Source organism: Chrysochloris asiatica, unplaced genomic scaffold (assembly GCF_000296735.1).
Source record: "Chrysochloris asiatica unplaced genomic scaffold, ChrAsi1.0 scaffold00009, whole genome shotgun sequence".
Taxonomy (NCBI): Eukaryota; Metazoa; Chordata; class Mammalia; order Afrosoricida; family Chrysochloridae; genus Chrysochloris; species Chrysochloris asiatica.
In genome coordinates, this window is record NW_006408527.1 from 35,533,513 (window position 1) to 35,550,914 (window position 17,402).

Below are 17,402 nucleotides of genomic sequence, written 5' to 3' on the forward strand. Positions count from 1 at the left end.
CAGTCCTGTATCTGACAATGTTTCTCTGCTATTATTAGAGTTTTCAGTGACTAGCGATTCGGAAGTAGTTTGTCACTTTTTCTTCCTAGTCTGTCTTTGTTTGAAAGCTCATCTGAAACCTGTCCACCATGGGTGACCCTGCTGGCTATTTAAAATACCGGTGGCATAGCCCTCATAATCACAGCAATCCAAACCACCACAGCACGACAGACGAGTGGCGGTTGTGTGGTTGCTGTTAAATAGGATCTCCTTGTGCTAGGGCCCTTAAGTCCGGCTCAAAGGCAGGATTACTGTCCTTAGATCTCAATCAAGCGGCAGAAGCGCAGCAGGGGCTACTGGGTTGTAGTGAGACGCTTTGAGCTGGGCTTGTGGGTCTCTAAGTTGGTCCACCCCACCTCTAAGCCATGATTTAATGGTTTGGCTAGGAAGGCGCTCTTGCTTCCGGGGTAAGACAGCCTGGCCGGCCCCTGCAGTCTCTTTCCACTAGGCAGCATCTCCCCATCTACCTGGTCTCCAGACACCTCTCACCCCGCCGCTCTGTGGTCTGGGTTTCATTTAACACCTCCACCAGGCTGCTCCTTGGAAACCTTAAAAAGGGTCACTGTGGTAGGAACTGACTGGACTGACAGCACTCAACAACATCATCATAAAGTAACCACAATTAAAATAGTGAGATACACACAGTTTAGAATACCCAATCATTTGAGCTCAAAAAGGCAGCATTTACCCAAGGACTAAGTTCAAAGGGATGCGAAAATGAGAAATGGAAACAGGAAGTACAGGGAGTAAGTGGGTTAAGTGATGTTACATTGAGGGACTGCAATAATTTACATGCAACAAAATGTTAATAAATTGTTGAATGAAAAACTGATAATGTGTTCTGTAAATCATCAACCAATTGAATTGACAAGTTAAAAAACAAAAAACAGAATACAAGCCAACTACAACAGGGGAAACCAGATGTATAAAGAATCAGTGAGATTGAATGCCATCATAATAAATACATAAGACAACCTGTACAGGAAAAAAAAAAAAATAGTAACTATATACATTTAAGTTTAGTTGTTTTATTATCTTTATAATGATCTACGTCCCCATCAAGTCTATTAATTCTGAGAGAAAGGAACCTATAAATATATCTCATGTTCTCTTGCAGCTTGCATATAAAAAATGCTCAATGAAGTTGTTGTTGAATGTAAGTTGAATCTCTCAGGTAACCTGTAAGAAGTGGGGGTAAGGGGAAACAGCTATTAAATTGAAACACTATCCTGTTTGAACCCTATAACCTTTGCCTCCTTCTTCTGCTTTATAACATTTTTTTTAATTAATTTATATATTTTTACATTTCCTTATTTCCAAACCAACCATAATAACAATCATACAAAAGATAGTTACATGAATTTGAATCAAATCTGCTAAATGCTCCTGCCTCTTCTCAAAAAAAAAAAAAAAAAGCCTTTGGGAAAAACATTCATTTTACTCATTTCTAACACTTGCTTTGTTTTCTAATCTACACTGCTGCTGTTAAGTGCCATCAAGTCAATTCTGACTCATGATGACCTTATACAGGGTTTCCAATGAGCGGCTAGTATGGATTTGAACTACTGACCTTGAAATTAGTAGTCCAGTACTTATCTTACAGCGCCACACAAGACTCCAACCTATAGCTACTAAAATAGGAAATTTTTCTGATGACAATAATTTATATTTTAGTAACTATGATTCTTGGTCTTAAAAGTCAACGTTATATCTGCTTGAGTTTATAAATTGTTTGCTGTATTTTATAACGAATTGATATTGGTTAGAAGTTTAAATACTAGTAGGAATATGTTGGAGAACAAAAACTAGAAAATAAATTGCTTAAAAACAATATATATAAATAAACATGCTACCCAGTTTTCACAACATTCCCAAACTAAACATAATCCTTTTTATGTAAGAAAAATGGACACTTAGAACTATCTGAAATGAAACACATTGATATAATAACCAACACATATATACATCTTTTAAGTATCAGCACCCTAACTAATACTGTTGCTGCTTTTAAGTACCATGAGTCAGTTTAGACTCACAGATTTCCAATCCTGTAAATCTTTATGAGGGGTCCTGAGATGACACTGTAGGATAATGCACTGGACTGAAAGTCAACTTGAACTGCAGGGTCAGCAGTTTAAACCCACCAGCCGCTCTTCGGAAACCCTCTACAGGGTTGCTATGAGTCGTAACCGAATCGACAGCACTTAAGAAAAGCCTCATTTTTCTGCTTCAGGGCAACAGATAAATTCAAACTGCTGATCTCACCATTAACAGTACAACTTGTAACCTACTATGCCATGAATGGAGAAAATTTTAAATGAATTCATGATAAAAATGTTCAAAATGATAAAATGGTAAGGTTCAGAACCAAGCAAAAAGTACCATCTTTCCATAATATACATGATAAATTTCTAGAAAAAAAACTGAGTGCAAGCAAAATAGTACGCAAAAAAAAACCCACTTTACTTTCTACTTTCTAAGGTCATTTATGTACTTGGCAAGTCTTTCCCTACATACAAATATCCAATGGGACTACTCAAGTTCTACAAAACATGGAACTGGTCTTTGTTGTATGAACTTGACCTACAGTTGTCCTAATTAAGAATTTCAAGCAGCAAAATTACTACTTTCCCTAACCCCACTCACTATATAATCTTTCAATCATTTTGTCAACCAGAAATACCCTCACAGATTTCCAGAACACCTCCTAGAAAGCAGTACTAACCCACTTTGAAAACCACATCTCTAACCAGTAGTACGGAGTCCTGGTGTGGCACTCTGGGTTAATGTGCCGGACTGCAAAGTTGGTTTGAACCACAAGGTGGGTGGTTCAAGTTCACAGCCACGCATCAGAAACCCCGTACAGGGTCCCTATGTGTCAGAACTGACCAGATGGCACGTAACAACAACAACCGATAGTATGGAACCCTGGTAGGAAAAGCACTGGACTGCTAACTGCAAGTTTAGGGGTTCAAACCCACCAGCAACTCCTCGGAAACTCTAGATAGGGTTGTTATGAACTGAGTTGGACAACAACAACCAATAGTATATATACTATGTGGGTCGAATAGCAATGGAATTGTTCAACTTGATTTACACTAAGTTAAAAAAAGCAATTCTATCATTAAACGAAATACTATACCAGCAAAGTATTAAAGTATTTGCCAAAGTGACTGCTAACTTAAAATACAAGCCCCCTTTGGATTATAAATAGTTTGTATGAAGTAAAACAGAAAAGTTAGCAATTTTAAAAGAGAAACTTGAAATTTTAGATTTTCTTTTAAGTCAAAAGAAATTCTTAAACAATATGAGTATTTGTTCCACTATGTGGTAAAAAACTGAAGAAGAAAAATGAGGTAGACAAACACTGACACTTGTGGTCATTCTGAGATTACTAATTTGCAATCACACTAATTCTTGCTTTTTAAGTGAAAGTAAAGAAAACTGGTTTAAAATCATCTCTAAAACAAACAAAAGAAAATTCTGAACTCTTTTATGTATTTCTGTTTTACTTTTGTTGTCACTGTAGAAACTATGCACAGCAAAACATACTGCAATTTCTACACCTACAACTCAGTGGTATTGGTAACATTCTTTGAGCTGTACAACCATTCACACCCTTCTTGTCTGAGTTATTCATCCCCCATTAACATAAACTCACTCACCCCTAAGGTTCCTATCTAATCTTTCAAGTTGATATTGTCAATTTGATCCCATAAAGATAGATTTTAAATGAACATAATGCCTAAGGCAAGCATTAACTAGTTAAGTTAAACTACTCTTTGGGTTTCAATAAGACTTTAGGGGATATTTTTGGCTTAAGGTTTAAACATTATTTTAGGGCAATATTTTAAGAAGCTTATCCACTCTTCTGGGCTCCAGAAATTACGGAATACATCAGAATCTGAAATTCTGTTCTGTACTTCCCATTTTGATGAGGATTTTTCTATAGGATCTTGGATCAAAATGTTAAGTGATGGTAGCTAAGCACTACCTAGTTCTTTTGGTCTCATGGGAAAGAAAGCAGTTGTTCATGGAGGCAAAAATTATAAACTCTTAATAGTTACTTAATTTTTCTACTAAAGAAAAAAATGAATTTTAATATAAGATAAACAAAAATATTCCTTTTGTCCATATATTTGATGTTAATGAAAAACATTGTATCTGATTTGAAGTAAAAATGGTCAAGAGATATAAATCTAAGCAAACAATATAATGCCAAATTGGTGACTCACCACACACACAAATAAAATTTGTCTTTAAATAAATATGTCAAACGGGACTTTTCAGAGTAACATGGAAATTATACTTGATCTAAAACATTAACATTTTTCTTCAATACTGGAAGAAATAGCTACTTATCGAGCACCAGCTGATAAATGGCCTATAGTTAAACACCGTGCTTCTGAAAGACAACCATTATAAACCATATGGAACAAAGTTCTACTCTGAGACACATGGGGTTGCCATGGGTCAGCATGGATTCTATGTCAGCTTCTTATTTTATTGTCACAAGTTAACTACACAACCTGAAGCACAAACAAGAATAGAGATTAACTTAGGAAAGACTCATTTCTTTTCATATTATTCAAGGGCATTTGCTCATTCTCACTGAATGAAGTCATCTGCCCTGGTTGAAGTGTTCTCCCTAATTCCTTTAGTACATTTTTACCTATAACATACAAGAAGGCTTCAAAAAGTTTGTGGGGAAAAATCCAGTATTCATTCCATTTTTCCATAAACTTTTTGAAGCTTATTAATATAGTTAAACTTTCATAAGTAAATAAATAGATGACATAACTCCAAAAAATGTCTAATTTTCACTATTGTTAGTGAGCTACTTGCACAGAAGATCTGTATCGATTCATTATGCAATAATCATTCCACAAACCTCTAGCTCCATAAGTAAATAAATAATTATTTCTATATCCAGTAGAAACTGTGAGTTAGGTATTATATACCCTGTCTTTAAATTGAGACTACCTACTGATGTGGTGCTACAGGATAAGCACTAGAATGCTAACCACAAGGCTGGTGGTTCAAACCCATGAGACACTCCTTGAAAACCCTCTCCAGGGTCCGTATGAGCTCGAAAAGACTTCAATAGCACTTTTTAACAACAAAGTGCTTTCTAGATATGCCCAGAAAAACCCTAAAATCAATCTGGACAGTTCTGTCCATAGTGCACATAGTACTACCTATTTTTTCATCAAGGACATATATAAGATTAAAACAGAATTATGCAAACAAAAGTTAGAAGACATTTATAACTATAAAACATAACAAAATTGCTGCCAGTTTGCAGAGTCTGACACAGACCGATCACATTTACTACATTTGTTTAACCATAGAATTCAGATGTCAAAAGAAACTAGACTAACAGAAGAACTCCTAACTATCTTGCCTATCATAAGATTTTTACTGTTTCTGTTGGCTGAAAACATGGATGTTGCTAGAAAAAGTCACTAAAGGAAGTTGTATCTCATGTGTGTTGGTTTTCAGTACTTTATACAAAGTCCTTAAACAGCCTAACTTATGAAACTGGTTGCAGGTGTACCTAAAGATTAAAAACAACACTGTTAAGGTACGCGCAACATGAAATGGTTAATCATTTAAAATCAATTTTTGTTGTCGTTAACTGCTGTCGAGTCAGTTCCAACCCATAGCAAACCTGTATAGGGTTTCCGAGCTGGTGAAAAAAAAAACTCGAACCTACAACCATACAGTTCAAATGGCTTTGCATTCTGTGCATTAACCCACAGTGCCACACAAAGGACAACATTTTCCTAAAGACAAAGTTGAGAAGGGATGGGATGGTGGGTAGAATGCAAATAGGAACCACAGGTTACAAGCAGGAGGAATGTTGTTGCTTGGAGGTGACTGTAATCACTAAGATGAAACAGTGTGATGTGTTGAATACAAAGCTGATAATCTTGTCTGTAAACCTTCACTCAATTCACAATTAAAAGTTATAAAAAAAATTTTTAAAAAGAGGTCTAAAGTAACTTGTGTTTTAAGTACACAGGCATCTTCTGCAAGCAGTGTTTAAAAGTCCATTTTGCTGTACAACATTTGGCCCATACTAATCTAAGTTGAGACAACAGCCAAGGAATCCAGGGAGACAGCCCAATATTGGAGGGAACCACTAGTCCAGTAGGTTTCTGACAGTGCTCTCTTAGTAGTAAAGATCGATAGTAAATCCAGAGAATGTATCTAAGTCATCTCTGCATCTCCAGCTTTTAATAAACTGTGCCTAAATGCAAATGTTGTTGTAAGTGCCATGGAGTCAGTTTTGACTCACAGTAACCCTGTATAGGGTTTCCAATGAGCAGCAAGTGAGTTTGAACCACTGACATTGCAATCCAAACTGACTTATAGTCGAGTGCTTATCCTACAGCGCCATACTAGGACTTGCACAATGTTAGTAGTTGGTATTAGCTCAATAGTTATTAATTTGAATTAAGTGAAAATATAAGCACACCATCCTTAAGTCTACTAATATTTCCTAGAAATGTTGTGCCAGTGCAAGAAAAACGTTCATACAATTTTCTATAGCAGTGCCACGTAGCATACTGGAAAAACAAAGATTCAAATCATCTTCCTTCAATTTTCAACTTGGCTTCTTTCTCATCACTCAATAGGTGATAGTTAGGCTAATTAACAACTTTAAACACTTGTTCTTCGTCTTTAAAATGAGTACAATAATAAAAAAATTGCTAAAAGGAGGAAAAAATGTTTTTTCCAATACAGTCCAGGCAAGTTTAGCACAGTGTGATTTTGACCACTGCTGCTAGTTGGATAGTTGATCCCTGGTGTGGTGCACTGTAGGAAACACACTGAACTGCTAACCACAAGGTCAGCATTTCAAACTTATTAGCTGCTCTCTAAAACCCTACATAGGGTCGCTATGAGTTGGAACTGACTCAACGGTACATAACAATGACATAAGGGATCACCAACTAAATAAATATTTATCTACTGACACCTACTTCTACTTTTGGAGAGTATGTTATTTTAAGGAAGAACTTATATATTATTCTCCTACCTAGAAATATATATGTATTTAAGAAAAGAACAAGGACTGTTGAGCAATTTAGTATGGTGAAAATAAAAACTAAATGCTAAGAAACCTGTTTTAATCTTATTCTTCACACTTAGAAAAATCAAAGTGCTCTGTCTTAAGTTACCTGTTTATAAAATATTCCTTGTAGCATTTCTAATTAAGTTACATACATGTCTAAAGTAGAGTCACTCGATTCCTAAAATTACAAGGCATGTTTCATCAGTTAAACTCAAAATTATGATAAGGCCCAAAATTCAAATATTGAATCAATATATACTGCAAAAAAAAAAAAAAAAAGAAATTATTGAGGAAGACAGGTAAGATGAAGATTATGCATGAGTAGAAACATATACTAGCTTAAGTTCCAAAACTATAGATTTCTAGGAGTTAATTACTGTCCCTAGAATCTCAAAGGAAAAACTGATAACTAAGACTATTAAAACAACAACAAAGATAGTACCCCAATGCTCTACAGGGCGTGGGGAGGGGAAGGTGCCTAGATGCCAAGTAGACTATTCCTACAGAGAAATCTTTCAGATTCAGCTTCTACTACTTACTGCAAAATCTATAAACTGGCAAGTTATTAAACCATTCTAAAATATTAGGATAAGTAAATATAATTAGTAAAACCTCATTACTCAGCAAAAAGATCCTGTACAAGTATAATGTATCTACTGTATCATTTAGGTGAATTCTATCATACATGCATTTTGTAGAAAACTAAAATTTTTAATGAGGATATTAAAATTTATTTAAAATACAGTTGTTTTTAAGAACACAAAAAACCACAGAAGAGCAAAAATGAAGTGGACTCTATCACTTCACATGCCAGTAAAACAACCCATAGCAGTTGCTTGCTATAAACTTAAAAATGGGAAAATTTTTTTTAAACTACTAAGTTACAGATAAGAATAATAAATACCTAACCCCAAAAAGGGGTAGGGTTGGGGGCTACAATACAGATTTTTTTTTTAAAAAACAAAAGGTCTGAGTCTTAGCTAGATTACTGTAAAACAGATGCAATTTGAAAACGGGAAAAAAAGCTACAAGGGGAAGAGTACACTGAAAGGGTTAAATTACTCTAAAGTTATACATGTAAGCGTCTACCCTATTATGTTAAGAAAAAGAAAGAACTGCAACATCTAACATTGAAAACATTCAGAAAGCCTGTGCTTATGCATAGACTTAAAAAAAAAAAAAAAAGAAATGTGGAAAAAATAAAATTATAACCATTAATTTTATACTTAATACATTTTTATATTATTCACTCGTCATTACACTTATTCTGAATATACATAATTTACCATACAAAAGCAAAATCTCTTAAGCTTTTCCCTACCTTGGATTTTTAGTCAAAATGAATGCAAACAATCACGTGGGATTCAGCCAAGCAGTGACGTTAAATTCTGCTCTGTCAGAAGAGAGCATCTGTCAAGCCCACATTTAAACTGCTGCTGCCTGTGCAGCAGCTGAGGAACCGTGCATTTCAAATTATAGACTAAAACCCCAGTATAACTGCTCAAAATCCTTCCTGCAGCTGCCAGGCAACTACGAAAGACGAGAGGTAAAGCCTATTCCTTTCCAATACAATTGAAGCACTACATTCTAGCTCTGGCTGCTTTACATTGCAGCTCAGTGTTATTACTAGAAATATGGATACTGAGAAGAGAATACAGCACTGCATTGTCCAGCCAGGAAAACAGCAGATGTAAAAAGCTTCAATGCATCAACTGTCGTGAAGAGTCAACAGTGCTTCAAATAAAACGGACAACTACAGCTCTTTTGTTTAAAGAAAGAAAAAATGAAAGAAAGAAAAAATCTCACAAAGCTAGGACCCATATGAACAAGGAGGGCAACTCGAAGACAATCAGACAGATGGACACTTTGGATACTGTGAAAAGCAATCGCAGGAGGCAGACTGATGGGGGATGTGCTCATGTTCGATAGCATCTTTTATGCTGAAGTGATGGCGTGCCCAAAGTATTTTCAGTGGGCATAGTCTTCTCACCATAAATGGCCTGACCGAAGAAGGTATGTTGAAACCTTGTCTGTAATAATTACTTAAATGTCTGTTACCGTTTTATAGTCCTAGAGGCACTAATATCTGATAAACAAGTTTATACAGTTCACCGCACTTAAAACTATGAAAGGTTTTCTAAATTTAAGATCTGAAGTTTTGTCATTGTTTAGAAAACAATGCTTTTATTCAGTTTAATGTGTAGCTTGGAGTCATTCTGTATTACAAATGTATTGGGGGGTGGGGGGAGGCAAGCAAGTAGTAACATGATGGGCTTAAAGGGTTCCCTAAGAAATTAAACTTAAAAAAAAAGAAAAAGAAATCTGTAGCCCTCTAAAGGAAACCTAGCAATCCTTTATCAAATTAGGTCAAATTAAATCCTTGTCTAGCAAACTAAAGGGCTCTCTTACAAATGGCTATCAAAAGAGACAATGCAGTGAAATTACATTAAATAGTATCAAAGATTATCTTAATAATAAGGCTTTGTTTCCAAAGTCCTTTTGAAGCACAATATTAATACATAATAAGTTTATTTTACGCAGTATCTTCCTTCCAATATCTACCTAAGTAAACATAATGAACATAGCCTAAGAGAACAACAATTTCTAAGTCTTACCCAGCTATAACTGAAAGGAAAGCATTAGCATACGATCGGCATAAGAAAGTGTGAGTGTATGGTGAGTGTCTGAACAGAACACCACCACAGTAGATGTGTATGTTAGTATAGTGTCTGTGAATACAACTTTAAAGAGGTATCAATAACCAAAAGGGCAACACTTGCCCCAAACAAAGCTCAGGAAGGGGCAGGAGAGAAAGAGGGATGGAAACAGGGAACTCAGGGAGGACATGGGAAAAGTGCTGTTACATTGAGGGGATTGCAACCAATATCAGGAAACAAAACGTATACTGTTATACATTGTTGAATTAGAAAACTAATCTGCTCTGTAAACTTTCACCCAAACTACACTAAAAAAGTAAAAACAACAATAATAAACAAAGACATCAATTGTTGCTAAAAATTCCTCTATTTAAAGTAATGTGCTTTTCTTTTAGGTAACAGACTGATACTTACACAATCACACTAAGGTGGTTCACCATGCAAATTTTAAAACTGAAATTCGAAAACATAATATGAAAATACTTTCATATAAAAAAATCCAGATGCAGCAATATGAGGCAAAAAAAATTAAATATGAATGTAGGCAATGTGCTTCTACTCAATATTATTATGTAGCAACAAACTGTTGCCACTGTATGTGTATGCAGGGCAAATATAAATCTAATAAACTATTTTAGCAACAATCATTGTTAAAATAGAAACTCAGGGCTAAAAAACTCAAAAATATTTCTGAAATATTTTACAAATCTATCACAGCCTCTGATTTTTCCTCAATTCACACAATGGCTCCTTTACACTACCAAGAGGAAAAGGCAAACATTTTTAAGATATGTATAATCATTTCATTCCCAAATTAAGAGCTAAAATTAAACAAGTTTATCAAGCTCTAATCATTAACTCTCACTTATAACCATAAATTTATACTCTAAAAAAGATTAAAATCAAGGAGCATTTAACAACAGCAGTCCAAAATATGGTTTTAAAAATCTTAAGACCTTCTTAGTGCTTTTTATCTTTCAATATTAAAGTTGGCAACAAAACATTCCTGCAAACTAGACATCTTAAAAGTGTATCTTTTTTTTTATTAAAGCGCCATTTAAATCTAAATTGTTCCAACAGATTAAATGATTATCAATAATTTTAAAAACCAAACTATAGTAAGAGCTTATGAGTATATGTATGTGTACGGAGCTGAACAGCAATTTAGAGTACCATTACTCCCATAAGCTTCAAACCATAGATTGAAATACATATTAATAATGTGAAAGTATTATGTCAAAAAAGAATAATATATATAAATCAAAGCTATTACTATCCTACAAATGCAAAAACATACTATTATTTTGCAAGCCAAAAATATTTTAACTTGTTTTGTACTATTTGTAAAAGAGAAATACACAACAAGCACTAAGAATAAGTCTGTTTAAAGGAAAAAGCAGTTACTTGGATTTTACTTGTTTTTTAACAGAAAAATGACAAGTTATAGCTGAGACACTGTTAATACAGAATTTTAAAAAGCTAGACACATGCATTTCTTTCATCAATGGGAGATTAACAAATAAGTAAACATGGATTTTAAACCTTGGCAGTTTAAAACTTACAATTTAAATTTAAATGCATATTGCTATCACTATCTCATATTGTTACAAAATTATATTAGAAGCAAAAACTATGTATTTATATTATTTACAAAATAAAATAATTTGCTGTTTTTTGTAAAACTGAAATATCTTACAGGTATCACTTCAGATGCATTGTTTTCATAAATGTACTACAACTTGTTAATACTATGTCTACCTTCAATCATTCATTCATTCCGCTATTTATATATTTATTCAAATATACGACCTTGTATTTATTGTTTAAACTTTTTATACATTTAAAAGTTCTCAATGATTGGAACCGACTCATATTCCAAGCATTATTATATCAAAAGAAAGTTAATTTCATTTAGTTCTGAAATACTTAAAAAATATTATCAAATAAACTTAAGAATCAACATTTCTTTACACATACATGACCCTTATTTCTATCAGTCTCTTTATTTGGGGGTATGGCTAGGAAAGGAATCAATAGTGTTTACCAGATACCCCATTTGAAAATAAAAACTTAGAAATAGCTTCCCAATCTAAACAGAGTTGCCAACTATTCACAAGTAGGAGAAAGAGGAAAGTGAGTTTCTTAATCAGAACACTCAAGCTTTATTGTTTTCCATTTAGGCCACACACAGTAGGATTTTATTTTACTGGTACAATCAGTAACTTTGGTCTTCATTGTAGTATTTTGAAATTACATTTATGTAAATAAATACTAATAAATAACTAATTTGTCTTTAAAATTCTTAATAAAATCAACTTATTTATCTCTATCAAGATTATTAAATAACATTTTGCATCTAAAATTACTATGTAATTTCAGAAACTAAAGATTATGAAATGCTGGCACCTATACTATTATACTTACACTTTAGAAATGTGTTCAAATTCCCACCTACTTGCTCCTCCTAGTGGCTATTACAGAATAGGAGTGCTTTCTTTCAAATATGCCTAACATCAATCAGTATTTTCAAAGCACTTCATGTTATGAAATTTTCTGCTATAGTAAAGTCACTATATGAAAATTTCCATGTAGACACTATTATTTACTAAAAATATTTAATTTTCATGCCAAGGTTCTGTGAGTCTATTAACCATGAATGTTTTAATAGCAAAGGTTAAAATAGATACATAAGCATGTATACATTACATATTCAAATAAGTATTCACATGTCAAAATTTTATCACTGACTATACAGTTTTCTTTTGCTTAAAAAAATTTTTTCAAAGTAGCAAGCTGAAAAAATAATAAAAGTCTCCCTTCCCACAAAGTTTTCTTCTGTGTTGGGAAAGCTTCTCACCCACCCCCTACCTACCACCAACCCCAATATCTTGCTTCAGAAAAACTGAAAACCATGAAAAAGTTTGTATTATGAACTAAAAAATCTTGTTCAAAGGTAACACTCTTGATATGAGGTATCACAGGCACCAAGAATCTCTCATATTGACATCACATCATCATTTTAAAATCTAGGACACACTAATGAATGTGCAGTCAGAAGCCCTAGCTATTTAAACTCTCTATTCACAATCTTAGAACACACACAGCTCTAGAATGTTTTTAAATGTTTTGGGTTTTTTTTTTTTTTTTTTTTTGCAGTTCAAAGAGTTGTCTATGGTAGTAGCTACTGCCTATATTCTGTAGAAAAACTAGAACAATTGTTCAAAATAATTCTCTTTATAATTCTAATATACTTAGCTAAGATATGTGATAGCTGTCTGGCAAGGCCATAAAGATAATTACTTACTATATTTTAAAATCAAACTTAAGTCTAAGTAATGGCAATGATCTACTGAATATCTCATATTAGAAGTGAGAAGTTAAAACTACAATACCTGAAATGTCTAAAAATCCTGCACTGAAGTTATTGGACCCTGAAAATTAATTTTGACAGGTGCATCTTCTCATTGACTTTCTCAACACAGTAGGTACCAATGGACACATGCCAAGCAGTGTACTGTGACTAATAGAACTCTGCCGTAATCAACCTTGCACCGTCTGTCCCACAACTGATACATGACCATTTTACAAAAAAGGCCGCTGACTGTGCACCATATCACCAATGGTGTGTCAAATCAATTTTAATTAATGCCAATAAAATTTCCATCTGTTCTCAAGGCCTTTTCACAAGGCTTCTCACAGGAATCTAGCATCATTTTTCTCTTATACATGCTTTCAAATCTCTAACTTAAGTCAAAAGTATAAATGGTCAGAGCTACTGAGACAATGGAAAAAGTGGGAAAAAATATTCACTCATCACCTCTCACCTCTCTTTAAAGCGTTCATTTAGCCACAAAGTTATATTTTTAAACACATTACTCTTGTTTCTATTGATATTAGAGTCATATTAACAAAAGAATATAAATTATGTTTCATTTCTGAGTTACTATTTTCACAGCTTAGGAAACATTATATCCATTTCAAATCCCTTTCAGGAAGTTTTGTAATAGTAAGCATTTTACAAATTTTATGTTTTCTCTTTGTAGAATGACTGCAAAGGATACAATGTGATGGAATTAGAAAATGATTACCAAAGAATAGTATTGATTCAGAAGAAGAAAACATTTTCAGCCATCATTATCTCATATCCCATTATTGGATATTTACAACATGCTTCAGTGGAGAAGAAGACACTGCTGCTTTGCAAAGATGACCTGGAATGCCAAGAGGTCTCTGTTCCGTACCCATCTTATTGGTGTGCTTTCTCTAGTGTTTCTTTTTGCCATGTTTTTGTTTTTCAATCATCATGACTGGTTACCAGGCAAAGCTGGATTCAAAGACAATCCTGTGACATATACTTTCCGAGGATTTCGCTCTACAAAAAGTGAGACAAACCACAGCTCCCTTCGGAACATTTGGAAAGAAACAGTTCCTCAAACTCTGAAGCCCCAAACTGCCACTAACTCTAATAATACAGATCTGTCACCACAAGGAGTTACAGGGCTGGAGAATACACTTAGTGCCAATGGAAGTATTTATAATGAGAAAGGTACTGGTCATCCAAATTCTTACCATTTCAAATATATTATCAATGAACCTGAAAAATGCCAAGAAAAAAGTCCTTTTCTAATACTACTAATAGCTGCAGAACCTGGACAAATAGAAGCTAGGAGAGCTATTCGGCAAACTTGGGGCAATGAGAGTCTAACTCCTGGCATTCAAATCACACGAATTTTTTTGTTGGGAGTAAGTATTAAGCTAAATGGCTACCTTCAACGTGCAATACTGGAAGAAAGCAGACAACATCATGATATAATTCAACAAGAATATTTAGATACATACTATAATTTGACCATTAAAACACTAATGGGCATGAACTGGGTTGCAACACATTGTCCACATATTCCATATGTTATGAAAACTGACAGTGACATGTTTGTCAACACTGAGTATTTAATACATAAGCTACTGAAGCCAGATCTGCCGCCCAAACATAACTATTTTACAGGTTATCTAATGAGAGGATATGCACCCAATCGAAACAAAGATAGCAAGTGGTACATGCCACCAGAACTCTATCCAAGTGAGCGCTACCCTGTCTTCTGTTCTGGAACTGGTTATGTTTTTTCTGGAGATCTGGCAGAAAAGATATTTAAGGTTTCTTTAGGTATCCGTCGATTGCACTTGGAAGATGTATATGTGGGAATCTGTCTTGCCAAGTTGAGAATTGATCCTGTACCCCCTCCCAATGAGTTTGTGTTCAATCACTGGCGAGTTTCTTATTCAAGCTGTAAATACAGCCACCTAATTACCTCTCATCAGTTCCAGCCTAGTGAACTGATAAAATACTGGAACCATTTACAACAAAATAAGCACAATGCCTGTGCCAACGCAGCAAAAGAAAAGGCAGGCAGGTATCGGCACCGTAAACTACACTAGAAAAGACAATTTTTTTCAAAGATGCAATCTGTAAATAGTGCTAAAAGCATGTATAGTTAAAATTGGTTACATCGATAGAACAAGTTTTAGTTAATGCCCATGATGTGAAGAATTACAAAAATATTTTTTTAATTTCTGAAAAGGAAAATATGAGAACTACATTATTATATTAACAAAGAGGAAACCCAAAAGAATCTATTTAAAAAAGCATAAGGGGATTCTGTGTATTAACATGCAATAACACGCATGCATACATCAATAGTCCAAATCTTATTTTAAGGGGCCAATATATTTGTGTATATTTTCCACATAAATTTTAATTTAAAAAATGTATACCATTCATTCAAAAGACCATTCATTTTAGATTTAGTTTTTTTACCTCAATATACAAATGTAAATAAAACATTATTACCAATTATAAAAAGACCTTTTAATTGAGGCATGGACAAATTTTTTGAACTCGCTAAACTAGAGTTCTCAAAACTTAATTCCATGCAATTAGATTTAATTGAGTTATTCCACAATGCACTTATAAAGTTCAAATGCAGTTCTCATTTAAACACTTACTCTTTAAAAACAATGAGATACATTTTTTCTTTTATTAATACATTTATTGGGGAAAACTTATTTTGACATGATGTGATAAAATGTGAAACTCAATGTGTCTCAGGCTCAAGTTTTTATAAAAGAAGTTATTAAATGTTTCAGAGTATACAAATTTTGTTTCCTTGTTGGTATTAAGGGCCAAATTAGTATCAATGAGTTATTAAATTCTATCAGTTACTGCACTCTTAAAAGACTACTACTACTTAACTTTGAGTATATCTGACTATAAAAATCTATCATGTTCCTCTAAATGAAATAAAAGTGAGGTACAAAGAGGATGTACCGTTAGGAAAAAAAAAAAAAGATAAAGAGCACAGCAGCAATTTCATTCAATATATTTTAAAGATTCATGTCTGCCAAACTGCAATATATGGGAAGTTTATTTCCTATCAACAGGTGTGTACACAGGCCAATACTTAATCATTTTATGGCACCTATGTCTTTGTCTGAGTGCTAAATTTACAAACCGGCAATTTTTAATCTGGTATATGACAAATAATTCTGAATCATCAATTAAAAGACATTGGGGGGAGAGGAATAGGGAAAAACTACAACTGGTTGAACACTTGATTCTAGGATGAGCAATGTGTACAATGAAATTGTATTAAGATTTATTTAAAAAAATAAGGTAAAAACACACACAAAAATACTTACTGAGTGTTACAGTACTAGTGTAGTGGTTATGAATCGGGCTGCTAACCTCAAGGTCAGCAGTTTGAAACTACCAGCTGTTACGCGGGAGAAAGATGAGGCTTTCTGCTCCCATAAAGATTTGCAGCCTCAAAACCCTGTGTAGAGTCACTGAGTCAGAACCGACTCCATAGTACATAACAACAACAACAGTACAAATATTTGCACAATTAATTTTGTTTGGTTCCATCAAAAAATATTAACTGATTAACTTAAAATAGCATTTTTATTTCACACAAGTCTGTAAAATTATTAGTATACATTTAATCAGATTGTTATTTAACATTAACAATCATTTTTATCCTGTTTTGTAAAGATAAATCACCAGACCAGAACTATAATAATTGTTAAAGTTGACAATCACAGAAACAAAAGTACTCAATACTTAATGTGCTTAATTCTATTTCCAGTGTATCTCACATTTTCAAATCAGTAGTCTAAGTCTTTTAGTCTGTATTAAGTAATTTTGAAATCTAATCAATATAACACTTAAAAAGGATAATACCTAATCAAATAAGCAATTCTTATAAAAGACAAGGGAAATCCTTTCCTCAACGTAGAGTAATTCTAATCTATAGTTCAAAAGTTTAATACAGGTATATGGGCTGTGTGTGGGGACATGTGTGTACATGAGAGACAGAACCTAAGTGTTATTTGTCCAAATTATGATTATAGTGTAGGATCTTTAAAAGATTTTTAAAAATTAGATTTTTTTAAAGTAAAAAAAAAAAATCTTTAAAAGAAAAAAAAATCAGATTTTTTAAAACTAACTTATGTACAGAAACAATTCTTTTAACAGACACCTAAATTATCTATATCTCAGACATCAATTTGAAATCATTCCTATATTCTTGATAATATTATCTTGAAAAGCAATGGTAATCTGATGACAC

General features: G+C 33.5%; 2 protein-coding genes across 2 annotated transcripts in view; one reads left to right on the forward strand and one right to left on the reverse strand.

Annotated features, from left to right (window-relative positions):
* Positions 1–17,402, reverse strand: part of CDC73 (cell division cycle 73) — a 190,011-nt gene that overhangs the window by 85,248 nt on the left and 87,361 nt on the right. The gene's annotated exons all lie outside the window — the stretch shown is intronic.
* On the forward strand, positions 8,542–16,432 carry B3GALT2 (UDP-Gal:betaGlcNAc beta 1,3-galactosyltransferase, polypeptide 2). Its single transcript, XM_006834179.1, has 2 exons — positions 8,542–9,133; positions 13,821–16,432. Exon 2 carries the CDS (start codon positions 13,945–13,947, stop codon positions 15,211–15,213), a length of 1,269 nt encoding a protein of 422 aa, XP_006834242.1. The 5' UTR covers positions 8,542–9,133; positions 13,821–13,944; the 3' UTR covers positions 15,214–16,432.